The sequence below is a fragment of the Chelonia mydas genome, chromosome 17, assembly GCF_015237465.2.
Source record: "Chelonia mydas isolate rCheMyd1 chromosome 17, rCheMyd1.pri.v2, whole genome shotgun sequence".
Lineage (NCBI taxonomy): Eukaryota > Metazoa > Chordata > Testudines > Cheloniidae > Chelonia > Chelonia mydas.
The window spans coordinates 5,951,558-5,967,161 of record NC_051257.2 but is presented as its reverse complement, the minus strand read 5'-3'; the positions used below and the strand labels follow the sequence as shown (position 1 = coordinate 5,967,161).

Here is a 15,604-nt window from a genome sequence, read left to right as displayed (position 1 = left end):
AATGGGAAGCAATGGATCTAAAGAATCACCACAACTGCTACAAGGCGTTCCTGAAGCTGTCATCAAGCCATCTGCCTGCTTGCCATAGGTAAATAGCCGCGTAATAGGATGCAATGACTGACACTCGTTAGAAATACATAAAGGGGCCTTGGCTGAGGTGAGAGGAGCCCACACGAGCAAACGGGCCCCAAGCTCCACTTGTCAAGGTGAGTTCTGGTGTACACGGCGCAATGCCCTGTGACAACTGCAGACACGGCCGCCGAGGCTGGGCAACCACTAATGGACAAAAAGAGGAGAGAAAAGCGGCTGGGTGGGGAAAGCTTTGCCCAGTGTTTGCGGGGGAGAGACAGCCTTCTTTCATGTTGTTGCCGTTGAGTAAAGCTCCCTGTTCTAGGGCCGAACTCCTCATAACTCATCCGCGGGACACTCCAACTGAAGGGAAACGTGCAGGGAGCCGAGCGAGAGACGCTGCTGGTTCCCGCACACAATTTATGGCTCTTGGTCTCACAGAGAGAGCATTTCAGAGCGGCGCCTGCCCAGGGCAGGCCTGTTTCCCATTTTATCTCCCAGCAAAGCTCATTACCCGAGCAGTCGCTTTGCACCACAGTAACCCCATCAACAAGCAAGACCCATTCGCCGCTGCCTCCGAGGAGCAGGGCAGGCTGCCGCCCGCTCTTTCAATCCTTCGTTTTCTGGAAGGACCGGGCAGGGTTCACACCATGGGCAGTGTTTCAAGGGGGCAGGAGGAGGGAAGAGGGACAACCTACAGCGTTCTGGCCCTGACCCCTTGCATTCATTAAAGATCCCATGGCACTCTCTGAATGACTCAGGAAGTGAACTCCACTGTCCTAGGCAAGTTCCCACTTGGGTTGGGATTCCCTTCTGCCTGCCTGGGGTGGGCTCAAGTTCCCAGCCAATCCTCGTGTGTCACTGAGCCGTGTTAAATACGGGCTGAATCCCGTCCCAGAGGAGGCTGCACCGCAGGGGTGGATGAAGCCATGGCTGGGTATGTAACTTGTACTGTGATTTGGGAACTTGGCGGATGACTGGCTTTATGTGATTGTAAGATATCATGGGCCGGATCTTATCACCCGACCCTGCACCCTACCGGCTGCTTTGCGTTGCTCCTGGAGGCAAACCAGGGACTTGTGGTTTCTCTAGTGCGGGGGGAGTGTGACCAAGGGACAGGTGGCCCCTGGGGGACCATTGCTGTTGGGATGTAGTTCAGAGCCGCCCTGAGGGCCCAACCAGCCCCTGGACAGCACCAAGATCAGGGAGAGGGATGGAAAGGTGTCACACGCGTGCCCTTGCACTAGAGGATCAGGCCAGGACAAGAACACACGGCTCTTGTTCTGCACCAGAGCATCCTAGTGATGTTCCCGCCGCATGGTCTAAGGATGACCCGGGGGCTATGGCTGGGGGAAGCCCGTGTTTATGATGCACAAAATCCTATACACACAACACATTTTATCTAGATACTTCCATTGTGTTGTATAAGGCAACATGTTAAAGGCCAAAGACATTCCTGGTCTAACTCACTTAGCTTCATTGTTTGGATGGTTCCTTTGACGCTGATCTGTTCCAGTGCTCGCAGCAGCCAGGCCTGTCCCCACTCGGCGTCAGAATCTCTTTCTTTCTGCAGCCTCCGCAGAGAAATGCGATCGGACGCTTCGTGAAATAGTCTGCAAAGATGAGGGCAGCAAACCCAAGAATTCCTCACAAGCCCTTGTCCTCGCTTCCCAGAGCTGACTGGGAGGAGAGACAGCTTTGCGCGGTTGCTGACTGTGGTCAGAAAGGCAATCGAATCGAGTAAATACATTTATTTGTTTGAGGTTTGGGTGCCTTGGCCTAGTCCTTAGTGAACGGAGAGGAAGCCTGATCTGGTGTTAGGGTGCTGTCCTGGGGCTTGAGAGTCCTAGCTTCCATTCCTGCTCTGTCATGGCTTTCCTGCATGACTTGGGCTAGTCACTTAATTCCTCTGTCTGTAAAATGGGGATAGTCGTGCTTTGTTCCCTCACAGGGGTTAGGATAAGTGTATAAAAGTCTGTGAGGGGCTGAGGTACCATGATGGCAGGAGGTGGGGCCAAAGGTTCCTGTTCAATCTATCTCAATGCTCTCCACCACATGGAGGCAGGCCGGAGACTTGCCAGGAGTGGAAGGGGAGGGCAGGTTGTCCTTGTGGGATGGGGTTACGCCAGCAAAGCTGTCCGTGCAAATTTGCAGCGCTGGCCCCCAACTCCGCCTGGTGCCAAACCAACCCTTAAGTCCTTCCCTTCCGTGAGCACCAAATTCTCCTGCAATGAAAAGATCGTTCATGAAATGAGCAGGCCCCTGAGTGTGTAACCTAAAACTTTTAGAGCTCGAATTCTTTTAACTTTTCACAAGTCTCTCCTCTGCACCAGCCGCCTCGTTTCTCCTTCTACCCAGTCAACTCAGACCCTTTCGAAAATGCCCAAGGAAGACTCCATAGACAAAACGTTAATTTAATTTCCTATTCCTAATGTGCCTTAATTAACGTCCTTTTGTTTGATTTGCTGCCAAGGTGTCAGCACTTATTTAGTTTCCCAGCCTTTACGGTAACTCTGCAGTAATAGGTATCAAGTGTACACATCGTAGTTAGCCAGATTTGAGCCTACTGCAAAGAAAGCCTTGCCTTTTTCCTCCGGAAAGTCCTAAAGCTGCAATATCCCATCGATTTCACTGGGAGTTTGTTGGTGCAAGGATAGAAAAATCAGGACCTCAGTTCCTGGGAAGAAAGTTTCGGTGAAGTTTTGCACAGTGCTAAATTGATGCTGGTGATAACAGTATTTATGTTGGGTCAGTGAATGTTATTTCCACTTCTTCACAGACAGGGAAATTGAAGCACAGAGGGGTGAAGTGACTTGTCCACGGGTGCCCCATGAGCCGGGGCAAAAGGAAGACTAGATCCCAAGGCTGTTGATTTCCAGTGCCATGGTCCAACTTTCCGGGATTAGTCTGCGGGGCTGCAAATCCCCAATGAACTGTTTGATGGCTTTAACAAAGACCAGCGCAATAGACTTTCAAAAACAAGGGAATCTGCTTTATCTGGAATGCTTTGTCTCTTTTCAGATCTTGCACATTGTGAGGTCGGGGAAAGTCACTAGTCGGACATACTGGGTAGCAAGGGACCCGGCTGCATCACTGTGAAATGGGTGCGCGTCACCTCATGGCTGTTACATTTACACGGATGCAGCTGCTGAGACCGCCGCGGGCGCTAGGGGCTGGTTACTCCAGAGCAGCCTTCCCTGCGGTATTCCGTGTCCGAGGAGTCCCTCTGACTCCTCCACAAACATCACCCTGCTGGTTTGTACCCATACCAGTGTGGTCAGGGGCAGCTAGCAAGGCTGCTCGCCTAGCCCTTCCTCCTGCTTTTCTCATTGTGGAGTTTATTTGGTTTCCAGTCCCAGGCAGGAAAGCCATTGTGGCCGCTGATGCTTTATCTCAATGGAGGTTAGAGAACCCTTCCCTGCAGAGCTCCGGCCTAAGGAATAGTCAGCTGGTTTCTATTCTGAACTGAAATCTCCAGCCCCCTTTCCAGGTACCCCTCTTCCGTTTATCTCATCCACCTTTTCTTCTCTCGTTAAAACCAAGTGCAGGTGTGAGAGAGGAAGAACCCTCTGTTCCAGCACTTACCTCACTCCCCTTCCTCTGTTTTTCCCATTCCTTCCCCTCCTGTTACTGACAGGGAGTTTTGGATCCCAACGCAAAACAAAGTGCTCTATGGCTAGGAGAAAATTCCCAGCCTGTGGGTCTGATCCTACCATTTGATAAGCGTCCCAGGCTTCCGCTGGAGTAAAACAGGAATTTGGAGCGGCAACGCCTGTGTCTTGCCTTTCCCAAGAGAGACAATCGTTGGAAACTTGGTCCCAAAAATTAGCATTCACTCTCTAGTCTCTGATCCGCAGCAGCTATGACTGGGGAGGAAGACATTCAAGATGGAGAATAGCTCTTCTTTCAAGACCCGGCCCTGCACCGCTGAAATCAATAGGGATTTAAATTACTGTTGACTTCGCTGGGACAGGATGGGAGGCTGTGGGTTTTCCATTAATAAGGGGAAAGGGCTGGAACCTGTACAAATAAGGGTCCAGCCTTGGTTCAGCTCTGGTATAGCTCGAGACCCGGGCTCGTTTCCTTTTGGACTTGCGTTTCAGCCCTGGTGAAAACTGCTTACATCTGGCTGGATTTGCACCTCGCCTCTCTTTGTACCTGGCTTTGGGGGGGGGGGGGGGGGAGGGGGCCTTCATCCTGAGAACCCGCGATGTGGAGCCAGGAAAGGCCTTGTTGACAGAGCATACAATACAACTGGAAATGTCAACTCCTGCCCGTGCGCGTCCACATGGAGTCCCGAATTATACTGGGACTCGGGGCGCTAACAGAGCGAGGGAGAGAGATCCTAAAGGGGAAGTGAAGGAAGTATGAAGTCCTCAGGAAGCCCACCCAAAAAACAGTGACGCTTGCTTTCGTCCTGACATCTGGAAAATCAACACCGTATTGAATGTGACTTGATTTGATCAAGCAAGCCGGATGGGATTTTAGCTCAACCCCCTTTAACTTCAGAAGAGATTACTGGCAGGGTGAACTGCCTTTCAGACCCCCTGAGGCAGGTATTGTCGTCCATGCCTCTTATCTTCTCACATCTTACCTACTGCCCCATCCGTCTCTGTACGGCTCCTGTGTGTACCGAAAGCTGCTTCCTGCTTTGTCAGATGAACAAAGAAACACGATGGCATCGCCCCATCTTCAGACAGCTCTCTTGGACTTCATTCATTTCAGGGTCCCTTCAAAATTGCCCTTGCTTCTAAACCTCTCCAGGGATTTCCGTTTCTCTGCCTGTTCCTCCCACCAATCAACCTCTGGCCTCTTCTCTATCCCTTCACTGATCTTGGCCACTGGGGGTGTGAGGACCAACTCCTCTGTAGCTCTTGGTATCTGGAAGAGGCTTTGTTACCTCCCTCTCCATCTCCATCTTCAAGAGCGGGAAGGCATGTCTGAGGTCAGCAACTGGAGCAGTTTTCATTACACAACTGCACCTGTTCCTCTCTCTCCCTCCTTCCTTTTAAAATCCAACTCATTTTAGATTATCCTTGAGTCCAGAAGACCCACCCTATGAAAGTTTTTTGACATCAAATGTTTATTTTGTACTTGGAGATTTGTGAGCAATAACTGAAGGCCGGACAGGGCTTTCCTCTTTATGTTCCATATAACGATGTTACGTGTCCATTCTGGGCAGCATCTATTGTTTTAAATCCAGTGCGCCTGGATGATGCTTCCTATTTGTTTACGGTCTTCCCCCTTCCCCGCCCTTTGCACCTCCAGAATGAAGTGAAGAATCTATCCTAATGCTGGCAAACAGGGGAGGAGAATACATGCCAGGGTAACTGGTAGAAAGGACAATATTGTTCTCTGTCATGTGCTGCTCATCACTAAATTGGAGTGAGACCCTCCAGCCTTTCTTTGGGATGAGACTGAGACCAGCTCTGTCAGCCTGCGGTGCGCAAGGAGATTGGTCCTGTCAAAAAGGATAAGTTGAAGTCTCTGTCTGGCTCACCAGTTGGGAGAAGGAGGCCATTCCTCTGTAGAGTGGTCAAAGCTGGAGAGCAAAGAATCTGGAAAGAGCCCGCGAGCTGCAGATGAACAAACCCATGTCACTGGCAAGAGGCTACTTTTGGGAGATGTTTCTCTTTGAGTAGGTCTGAAGGCTGGGCCCTTGTTCAAATGGCAAGAGCCTGAGCGAGGGTGGGACGTGCAGGAGTGTCTGTCCTGAAGGCGTGGGAGCAAACAATAGCCAAGAGCAGGGATTTTTTAACTGTACTTTTGATTAACATAAAATAGTGACTCTGAAGCCTGTCTGGCTTTCACGTTTGGCCAGAGCATTGCCTCTAGGCCGTTGGCTGAAATTCAGGGCTGAATTCTGCTCTGGGTTACACAATGCAACTCTCCTGAGACTGGGCAGGTGGAACTGAGACAATGTGGTCCGGTAAAATAAGACCCTGGACTGGGACTCTGACTCTGGGTCTCTCCTCCTTCCTTCTGCTACTGATCTGCTGTGTGACCTTGGGCGAGTCACTTCGTCTCACTGTGTCTGTGTTTCCCCTCCCACCCTATAGCCTGTCTTGTGTATTTAGATTATAAATTCTTCAGGGCAGGGACGGTCTCTTACTCAGTTAGGGGCCTCTAGGTGCTATTGTAACGCATCATAAAGTAATAAGTGAGGTTCTAAACTGGCCCATAGTCCTGTTATCTTGCATTGTTGCCACCTCATTGTTGTGCAAAAGTAGTAAGGTTACAATACTGTAAAATGTGCCTTTTCTTCCAGGCAGCGAAGCTTAGAATAACCTTGGTTCTGTTTCTCCAAAGCTTGAAACAGATTTCTTGAACGGGGTGAACAGCACAAGGTTTGGAAGCTTCTCCTTTTGTTTTGTAAGAGAGGCTGGCGACACTCCTGTATCTTGTCAGGCCAGTCGAGTTGCTGACCCGGAGTGGCCCAGCTTGTGAGATGTCTGCATTGTGGAAGTGGCGTTCCAAAGGCCTGTTTCTGGACCCAATGCAAAAATTATGCGGTTTGAGGAGTGACTTGCAAGTTGTCACTCGTTGGGTGGATGCAATTTCTGTGTCTTCCCATTTCCCCCCACACCCAGGAGAAGCTTAACCTAAAGGTTTTCTGAGTCTTCCTGCTGTCACATGATGGCCTCTATAAGCCACTCCACTACCCTGGAGTTGAGTGATTTGCTATATCCACTCCCCCTTTCCTCCATGTGCAGCAATCAACCTTGCTGAGCGTCAAGCTTTTTCTTCTTAATGGCTCCGGAAGTCCCTGCACTAGCTCTGGATCCCTTAAGGGCTGCTCCATTCAGGAACCGCTAACTCCACAGTGCTTGAGCCTACAGCCTAACTCAGCCTATGATTCCTCCCCTGCCCAGAGAAAAGGGAGCTGTAACATTGACCCATTGACCTGCCTTAAGCTGTCGCAGCATCAGAGGATGCTGACCGTGAGTTGCAGCAATGTCAGGGTCTGGGTGTGATGTTTCTGGACAGCACCATCATTTTGATTTCATTTCAGGAGTGTTGCGAATCTGTGGTCATTTAATGTTTGTGGATAAGTCACCTGAAGATTATCAAGTGCCTAGAGGGTTTTTTAAGGCTACTAAAAGACATTCCCCGTGTTTGTCTATTTCCATCGGTCCAGTCTCGCATCCCAATAAACTGCAGTTTTCAGTTTATTTGCACGGTAAAAATGCAATTGTAAATATCTGGCAGATTACAAGATTTTTCTGGTGCATATTTTAGTGAATCAGGCCTATGGCTAATAATAATGATTACATATTTCTAATATTCACCAGTGTAATGACTGCTTGGCTTTTCCTTCCTGAATAAATTGTTTCAAAATTCTCCCTGAGCTCTCTTTTATTTTGAAAATACCCAGTTTACTCACAATATGTAATGTAAATGTTTTCTCACCAGTGATTTAAAAATCATAATTCAGTGAGGACCAGAATATCACTCCAGAGTGGTCAGGGGGAAACTATTGTTCATTTCAAAAATTAAAATAAATTCTGATGTAAATCATTATTATTTGCCAAACCTTGGATTCATCTTTTAATATCTAGACCGGTTAATTTTCATGCATATTTTTATGAGAAAAATTTGCTAAGCTACAAAAATTAACACCCTCAAATTTGGAGCTAAATAATTGCACTTGAAGAAAGTGGTACATTTAATATGTATGGATCAGATTATAAAATATCCTCAAGATCATACAATAGCAATTAGAAACATCCTTGTTAATTTGATTATCCTGTTATAGTGCATACTGTTACAAGGCTGCAATTGTTGCATGGAATAACATGTCAGTATATAATCGGTCTAAGTCATTTATTTAAATATTCCCTTAGCTGTGTACAAAAAAGGCTCCGATCCTGCAAAGATTTGCTCCCATGTGAAACTTTTACATCTGTGAATAGTTCCCTTGTGCACAAAGTTACTCATATAAGTGTTTGCAGGGTCACAGCCGTAGGGTGTATATTTTATATACACATGAATGCTCCCTAGAAATTAAAAAGAGCTGCTTATCGGATATGATTTATCTATGCTTCCGGTTGTCCTTTCTTTCTGATTTGTTTTTGTGTTTTTTCATTTCAGCCTGGAAATGTCTGGTACCTACTGCTGGCAAAACTAGCTGAGGATCAGACGAGTAAAGAAATATGCCCCAGCTGCAATGCACAGTGAGGTATGGAAGCCCTTGTATGGTATAAATAAGCATGTTACAAAGTTATTAATAATTTGGCACTGTCCCTGATTGGAATCTCAAATTAAATCCTGTGTTATTCACGCTGAATAAATGAATAATCCTGCACCCCCACTCTGTTTTTGGCTCTCTGCTACCAACCAAAATCTGCAGCCTTTGTTCAATTCTTACCCATTCCAAACTCCCACTGGGCCAGAATCTCAGTGGTGTAAATTGGTGAAGTTCCATTAAGGCCAATGAGGCTAATTTACACCACTGGAGGCTCTGGTCCGTTTATTTCAGTTGGGATTATAGACCCCACAATAAACCCTGATCCTCTTCTCACTTACAGGGGTGTAAATTGGAAGTCAATGGAGTTACACTCATGTAAAACTGGTGTGAGATGAGGGGAGACTGGAGAGTTTTGTCTGAGTAAAAATGGCAGGATTTTACCCAAATATTCCCGTTACTTTAGACAATGGACCAAATCCTGTTTTTTCTGATGACAAGGGTGACCCCAGGGTTGTGGTGGATTCTCCCTCACTGACAATTTTTCGATTAAGATTGGATGGTTTCTACAAGCTTTGCTCTAGTTCAAACCGGAATTATTTCGGGGGGATGGGGTGGGGTGGGGAAGAAGTGGATAAACTAACCTGTACTAAACTCCATATTTCCCCAAAGGATAAGTGGGTAAACTCTGTTTACCTGTGTGCACCTTCAGTGATTTCAGGGTAGATTTGCCCCAGTGATTTCAGGGTAGTTCGCTGGCATGTGGTTTGGTTTGCAGAGGTCCGACTGAATGAGCAGTGGTCCCTTGTGGCTTTAGAGTCTGTGAACAATGGGAGTTTTGCCATTGAGTTTAGCCAGGGCAGGATTTGATCCAGCGTGGGCAGCTTTGGGGAGCAGCTATTGAGAGATACTGTCTCACTTTAGAAACCAGTGAGATCTTTAAGCAGGAGTTTCTGTTGCACACAGTGCTTTGTAGTTCCATAATCTGGAGGGAATTTGTAGAGGATTGTAGGGGGAAAGACGCAAGCAAGGGGGGCTGTGTGTCACAGTTCTCAAGGCAAATTCCAAACGCCACATCTTGAAAAATATTAAAACCCTCACAGCAGGTAACTGGCAGACTTGATCCTATTTATTTTTCCATTCCCAAGGACTAAGTCCAAATGTAGCTATTAAAGAAAGGGAATACTACGCTTTTTATTAATCGCCAGTTTTTAGGGCCAAAGATGAATAAGATCAGGCAGAGTGATGAGTGATTTTGAATGTCTGTCCCTGGAAGAATGACTTACCCTCCACCTTCTCTGCTCCTTTAACTCCGTGATGATGAGCAATGAAAGATCCACGCTAGCTTTGTGTATCTAACACTTTATCTAACGAGCGATGACAGTCCGGGTGTTTCAGAATCTCAGAATAAATTGCTGGACCCTTCTAAAACCTACCGAGGTTCTGCTAACACTTCAGACATGATAGGGCGGGTGTGGGTGGGTGTTTGAAAACAATTAAATCCTAATGTGTTTCACAATCCCTCGCGCTGTTTTAACCTGCGATTCAAAAGCATAACGAAGAGTAACTTTCCCTTGACTGAATCATTTGACAAAGATCAGACCGTGTACACGGTGTAGCGGCAGGATACGTTGGTACTTGACTAGCTTTGTCATTTCAAAGAGCTAGTCTGTGTTTTCGGATCGATAGGCAGCAGCGAAATGGAGTTGTGCGTCTGGAATATAAAATGTCAACAAACCCCCATCATGTGAAATTAGGGATTTGTTCCATTTCCCATCCCTCGTAATTATTACAAAAATGTCCTGGAAACTCTTTTAAAGAGGCCCCCACCCTCTAGGAATACCGAGTTTTCTATCTATATCTTAAGTATCACTTAATCAAATGTATTTTGAAGCCTAAATAAAATTCCCACAGGGAAGTTCATTAATACCCCGGCTATAACTGCAACCGTTTTTTTTTTTTTTTAAAAGAACCGTCATCTCTTTTGGGTCACTTCTCTTTACCAAATGAAATAATTAGATGCCAGAGTTTAGTTACAATGGGAAAGTCCGCTTTCCTGCGGCTGAGAGCACGCAAAGGCACAAGTCAATTTCTTTCCAGATGCCGTATTGACCAGTCCAAAGATTTTCAGCCAAATCCTTGAACTCGGGTACGCTGCTGTGAGCCCCATCTCCTTAACTGGAGTCACTCCGGATTGGGTGTAGCGAAGATCAAAACGGGACGCTAAAATTAAGGATCACGTTCTGATCTTTTTTCCCCCCTTCCACCAGTCTTTACAAGAGAGAGTCTGGGGGTGGAGGGAGGGAAATCACTGACCAACATGGTATCGATAACTCTGAGCCCCATATCGGCAATGGTTCTTTGGCAGGCCTCTCAAAGAATTATTTTCAGCTAATTTTCCAAATCCTTCCCTCGAAATCTGAAGCAGAAAGTTCAAAGGGGTGAGGGCTGACAGTTTTTGTACGCACTCACTTTCTGTGTTTACATAGCATGCATGGTTTCACTTTTTAAAAATACTTAAAAAAAAAAAAGCCCTTAGGCTAGTATTTTAACTGCTTGAAGCCCGTCTGCTCCTGCCGGAGCCTAAAACAAAGGAGAAAGGAGGAATTCCAGTCCGATTAATCAATATGAAGATATTCTGTAGTCATGTATTACTATAAAAATAAAATCAAAAATTTAAATATGCTGTTAAAAATAGAAGAGAAAAATACAATAAATCAACCAGCATGAAATTAGAGACGAATGTGTCTCCCTTCTTTTAAAAGATTTTATTTTATTAGGATCAGAGGGAGAGGCAGTTAGCGGATCTAGAGGGAGATGTCAGGGCATCTTTGCTCCGGGGGTCATTAGATTTTTCTAAATCAAGGGCGATTCGAAGGGTCGATGTGTTTTCACCCTCCGTGTCAGTTGCAGGCGGGAAGGTTTCCCCCAGGTTGTGAGACCCTCTCACACGTGCTCCAAGGAGCGCGCTCAGATTTATTGTAAAGCCAAGATTTATACCGTACAAAATCACTGTACAGCAGAGTTCAGAGTCATGACAATGCCTTCCTAATGCTAAATGATGTTAATTGCTCCAAGATGATTGTATATCTTCCTGCTGCCTTAGAGGTGCCCTTAGCGGACCATCAAAGAAATCCAGAAGGAATTCTATTGCATTGCAAAATGTAAAAGCTTGGATTGCAGCGTTTAGTCTCTTCTGATGTCTCCCGGCTCCAGAAGAGGCTTACGGCACCTCGATTTTTGTTCCCTCGGGTGTGTAGGGGGGAGCCCTGATTTGAATGTTGGTGTTGCCCTAATTTGTAACATTAGCAGCAGTCTTGCGCTCGGTTTGCAGACTACAGGTGAAGATGCAATAGGAAAACGGGCTCTAACACCGAAAAGTAAAACGCCCCCTCGGTAAACCCCGGCTCGCGGCAGCCGTGGGAACCAGAGCGGGGCAGGAGCAGGTACCCTTCTTCTCCGGCCGAGGTCAGCTTTGCAAAGTGTTACTTAAATGCGCACAGGGAACGAGGCCAACAGGCAGGAAACAGCCCCGTTCGTATTCAAGTCATTCCCTCCCCCCCCCTCCATGAGCAATGGGGCTAATTATTGAAAGGGGGGTGCGCGAAGGGAAGACAAAACCTTGCTTCTTACCGACACCCCCCCCCCTTGGGTACATTGACTAGCGGTGAGGACGGGCCGCGAGCACCAGATCTGCTCTGAATTCTGCAAACTCTTTTGCCGTCATATGTACGTTGACACACACATAAAAATCGCGTTAAGCGGACGGGGCTGGTTCCTTTGGGCTTTTCCTTCCCGCGGCCTGCAGCCGGAGTCCTTTGCTTTCCCTTTCCTAGAAGCGGGTGCGGTGGGCCGGTTGGATGTTTGTTCCCCCCTTCCCTCCCCCCCAGTGTCTCCCGTTTGATTCGGATCCTTTCCAAAATACAGTTAATGACCTGTCCGGAGAGCAGAGAAAATATGAGCTGCCCCATTGGGGTCTCTCCAGCGCTGGCAACAACCACAACCAAAAGGGGCCCCAAATTCCGTGAAGCCTTTTATTTAAAAAAAGAAAAGAAAAGCAATGGTCGAGTCACCTTGACGTTGAGTCCTGCGGCTCCAGCCCTCAGCCCTAGCCCCGTTCCGCCGGCGGGATCTCGCCCTGGCCCGGCCCGGCCCGCGGGAGAAGCTGGTAACCTCCGCCTTGGAGGGTGTGAAGTCTGGAAAGGGGACAAAAATGCGCAAGTGGAAGTTGGGGAAATTCTTCCTTCGTGGTGAAAGCAGAGCAGAGCCGCAGAGGTGCTGGTGGGTTTTGCCCTCCTTGATCCCAGAACTTTCCAGACACAATCCACGGGTCTGGGCCAGGTTATTTCCCCGCCTCCCCCCCCCCCCCCCCCCGCCCAATCGGCTTGAATAAGGTTTATAGAAACGGTTTGGGCCCATAAGGGACGAGCCGTGTCTCTCTCCGGCATGTAAATCGAATCCTGCCCGTTCCTACAGTGTAAGGAGGCAAAATGCTAAAACGCAGCAGCCAGCCGCTGTCTCACCCACCGCGAGAAGCCAGGATACGTGTGCATTGTGTATGTAAAAGCAATACACGTACACACACGTGTGTGCGCGCACACAGCAGCCCGGAGTAAAGAACCGGCCGCGAGTAAAAGCATGGAGCGTTAACAAAGCGAAGTCAGTTCTCCTTTCGGAGATCTCGGGCTTGGCCCCTTCGGAGAGGGGATTGTAACGGGGTCTGCGTTAGCCTGGTGTGAAGACCCCACTTTCAGCCACGGCATCAAGGCGCGCACAGATATAAAGTAGCTCGGGGACTGGGGGGGGAGTCCATCTCGGCCCATCCAAAATCCAACGTTATCAACACAAGTCTGATCGCTGGCAAAAAATATATATATATATATATACCCGGGACAGCTCCCAAAAGCAAACATTAAACTCTAGACTGGCAGGGTTTTGCACACTATTCCTTTGTTCTTTAATCGCGAGGAGACCCCCAGCAGCAAAACACGCCGGTTCCCCCTCTCTTCTAGCTAGACTTTAGAACCGAATATTTCCAAAATACTCATCTAAAAATCAAAATCCTTTATTCAACTAATAAAAAACGGAGCAAAACGTTAATCGACACCCTTTGGGGGGGAGAGGGGGCACCTTAAACTCACATCTGCAGTCTTCCTTCTTCCCAAAATATCTGCAACTTGCCCGATTGAGAGATCTAAGTGGCGGGGAAGGATTGTGTTGCTGTAAAGTTCGTGTGTAAATTACAGAAAGCAGCCCACGTGTTCGCACGGCTTCAGGGAGCTGGGTCTCTGTGGTTTTTGCTTTTTTTTTTTTTTTTTTTTAATTTTTGCGTCTCTGTGATACCAGATAGGCCACAACCCCTTCGCTTGAGCTCAGAAGGATCACCTGTTCGCGCCCAGATTCCTAGGTCAGCCTGACCCTCTCCTGCATTTCGCCCCCTCTCTCGGACATTAGCAGGTAATAAAGCAGAGAAGGTCTCTCTAGCTTCCATTCCGCTTGGTTTTCTGCATTTGTCTCCCGGGGATTCTTACCAGACATGGGAAAGCTTCTTCTTATGCCTGGCTTACCATCACACTGGCCTGCCCTGGCCTTTTTTTTTTTTTTTTTTTTTTTTTAGGAGTGGGAAAATGGTTCATTAAGAGGTTGACTCCTGTTCCCAATTCCTGCACCACGTGACGGTGGGAGTGAGTTTGGGTTTAAATTCACTTTCAAGAAAACCCTGATAAAAATCTTGCCCCATAAAGAATCAGTAGTTTTATGACACTGTCTTTTTAAAACCCTGAGTACTCAGGCATAGAGTCCATTTTGCAAATTAAGATTTTTTGTGGGGGGGAAGGAAAAAAAGGGAGAACTTGGAGTCCAGCTAGGAGAAGCAAAGGCGGCTGGTAAGAGAGTTCTTATTCTTTATTCTGCAGTAATTGACTTTATTGATGAACGAACAGGCACTGAGAAGATGAGGAGGGGTGTTTGTGTGTGTGTTTTACCAAATAATTCAATAACTGCATGAAATCTGCTCTCTTTACTTTTCAGAGTAGCAGCCGTGTTAGGCTGTATTGGCAAAAAGAAAAGGAGGACTTGTGGCACTTTAGAGACTAACCAATTTATTTGAGCATAAGCTTTCGTGAGCTACAGCTCGCTTCGCATGATAAATGCATCGGTTTTGTGGCGAATTTAATACGAATTTACGTCGTCGTTGTGTGACTTCTCTATGTCCCTACAACACTAGAATTTGATCTCAGTTGTGTATAATAGGGTCTGTGGTGGGGTTGTGTGTACGTTATAGACAGACAGACACAAGCAGCTATCTAGACCTATTTATATAAATATATTACCTGTGCCCATAGAGTTATAATATACACATGGTTTTGTGTGTATATATCCTGTATATCGCGTATGTGGGGAAATATGCATCTGTCTATTGCACTTTATATATATTCCGTTAACCGATCAATTTATAAATGGGGGGAGGAGGGGTCGTTTTGTTTTACAAACTCAGAAGACGGATTCATTTTAATTAAACCGCAAACCTCAGCTATCTAAAAACCAAGCCAGGATCAAAGTGGCTATCTCTAACTACACAGCAGTTGATTCTCCTGAAGTCTCTCTTCTCCGTTGCATTTAATTTGTGATGGAAAATAAAGAGCAAACTGTGCCAGGGTGTTTTTTGGGAAGGAAAGGAAAAAACAAGCCAGGTGCGGTGTTAGTTGTCAAAAAATAATAACAAACAATTAAGAAGCCCTTTGCCAGAGAAAATTCATAGTGATTTTTTTTTAACCACCCAGCAGCACCGTGCAAGCCGGAGTCTGGGATTTGACGGTGCATGTGTCTTAATTCGAATACACAGCACGTCCCCGCTTAACCCGCAGCCTGGGCTCTCCGTCACAGACAAGGCGTCAGAAAACTCTTTAAACACAGTGGGTTTTATTATGATAATCCAGCTGCCGTTCGGATAAAGCCCCAACGCTTATTTTTCTCTCCCCCCCCCCCTTCTAAAATTGTAACATACTCCGCTGATTGCATGCAAGGAGGGGGTGGTATATTTTTTTTCTTTCAAAACAAATAATCGCTCCTCTACCTGCCACTAGATCTGTATTTGCCCCTTTTCTTAATTCCCCGTGTCCAGCCTCCCCACCCCACACACGCTTGCAAGGCAAGGGTTTGGGGCTTGGAGTCCGGCATTTTTACCTTTTAAATAATCTGTTCTCTTTTATAAACTCTGCTGGGAAGGGAGAGGAAGGGTCGAAAGGCAGACGGATGGGGGGTGGGTGTAAAGGGTCTCTATAAGGACCCTTGTTGAATTTCCCCTTCGCTTGAGAGACATGCGGGATTTTTTTTGGCTCATTATCCGGC

At 47.0% G+C, this 15,604-nt stretch overlaps 1 protein-coding gene across 5 annotated transcripts in view; it reads left to right on the top strand.

The window, feature by feature from the left end:
• The window catches only part of TBX4 (T-box transcription factor 4), a 116,946-nt gene that overhangs the window by 39,223 nt on the left and 62,119 nt on the right, over positions 1 to 15,604 (top strand). For 2 of the 5 annotated variants that reach the window (XM_007057630.3, XM_043531379.1), the window contains exon 1: positions 13,774 to 14,139. Coding sequence is in view for 1 of the 5 variants with exons in the window: in XM_043531378.1 (XP_043387313.1) it covers positions 8,237 to 8,248 (12 nt within the window). In the remaining 4 variants the exon portion in view is untranslated. Of the gene's footprint in view, positions 1 to 8,160; positions 8,249 to 13,364; positions 13,712 to 13,772; positions 14,140 to 15,604 lie in introns of those variants that run through there. The other 3 variants (XM_043531378.1, XM_043531381.1, XM_043531382.1) reach the window with 3 other exon arrangements.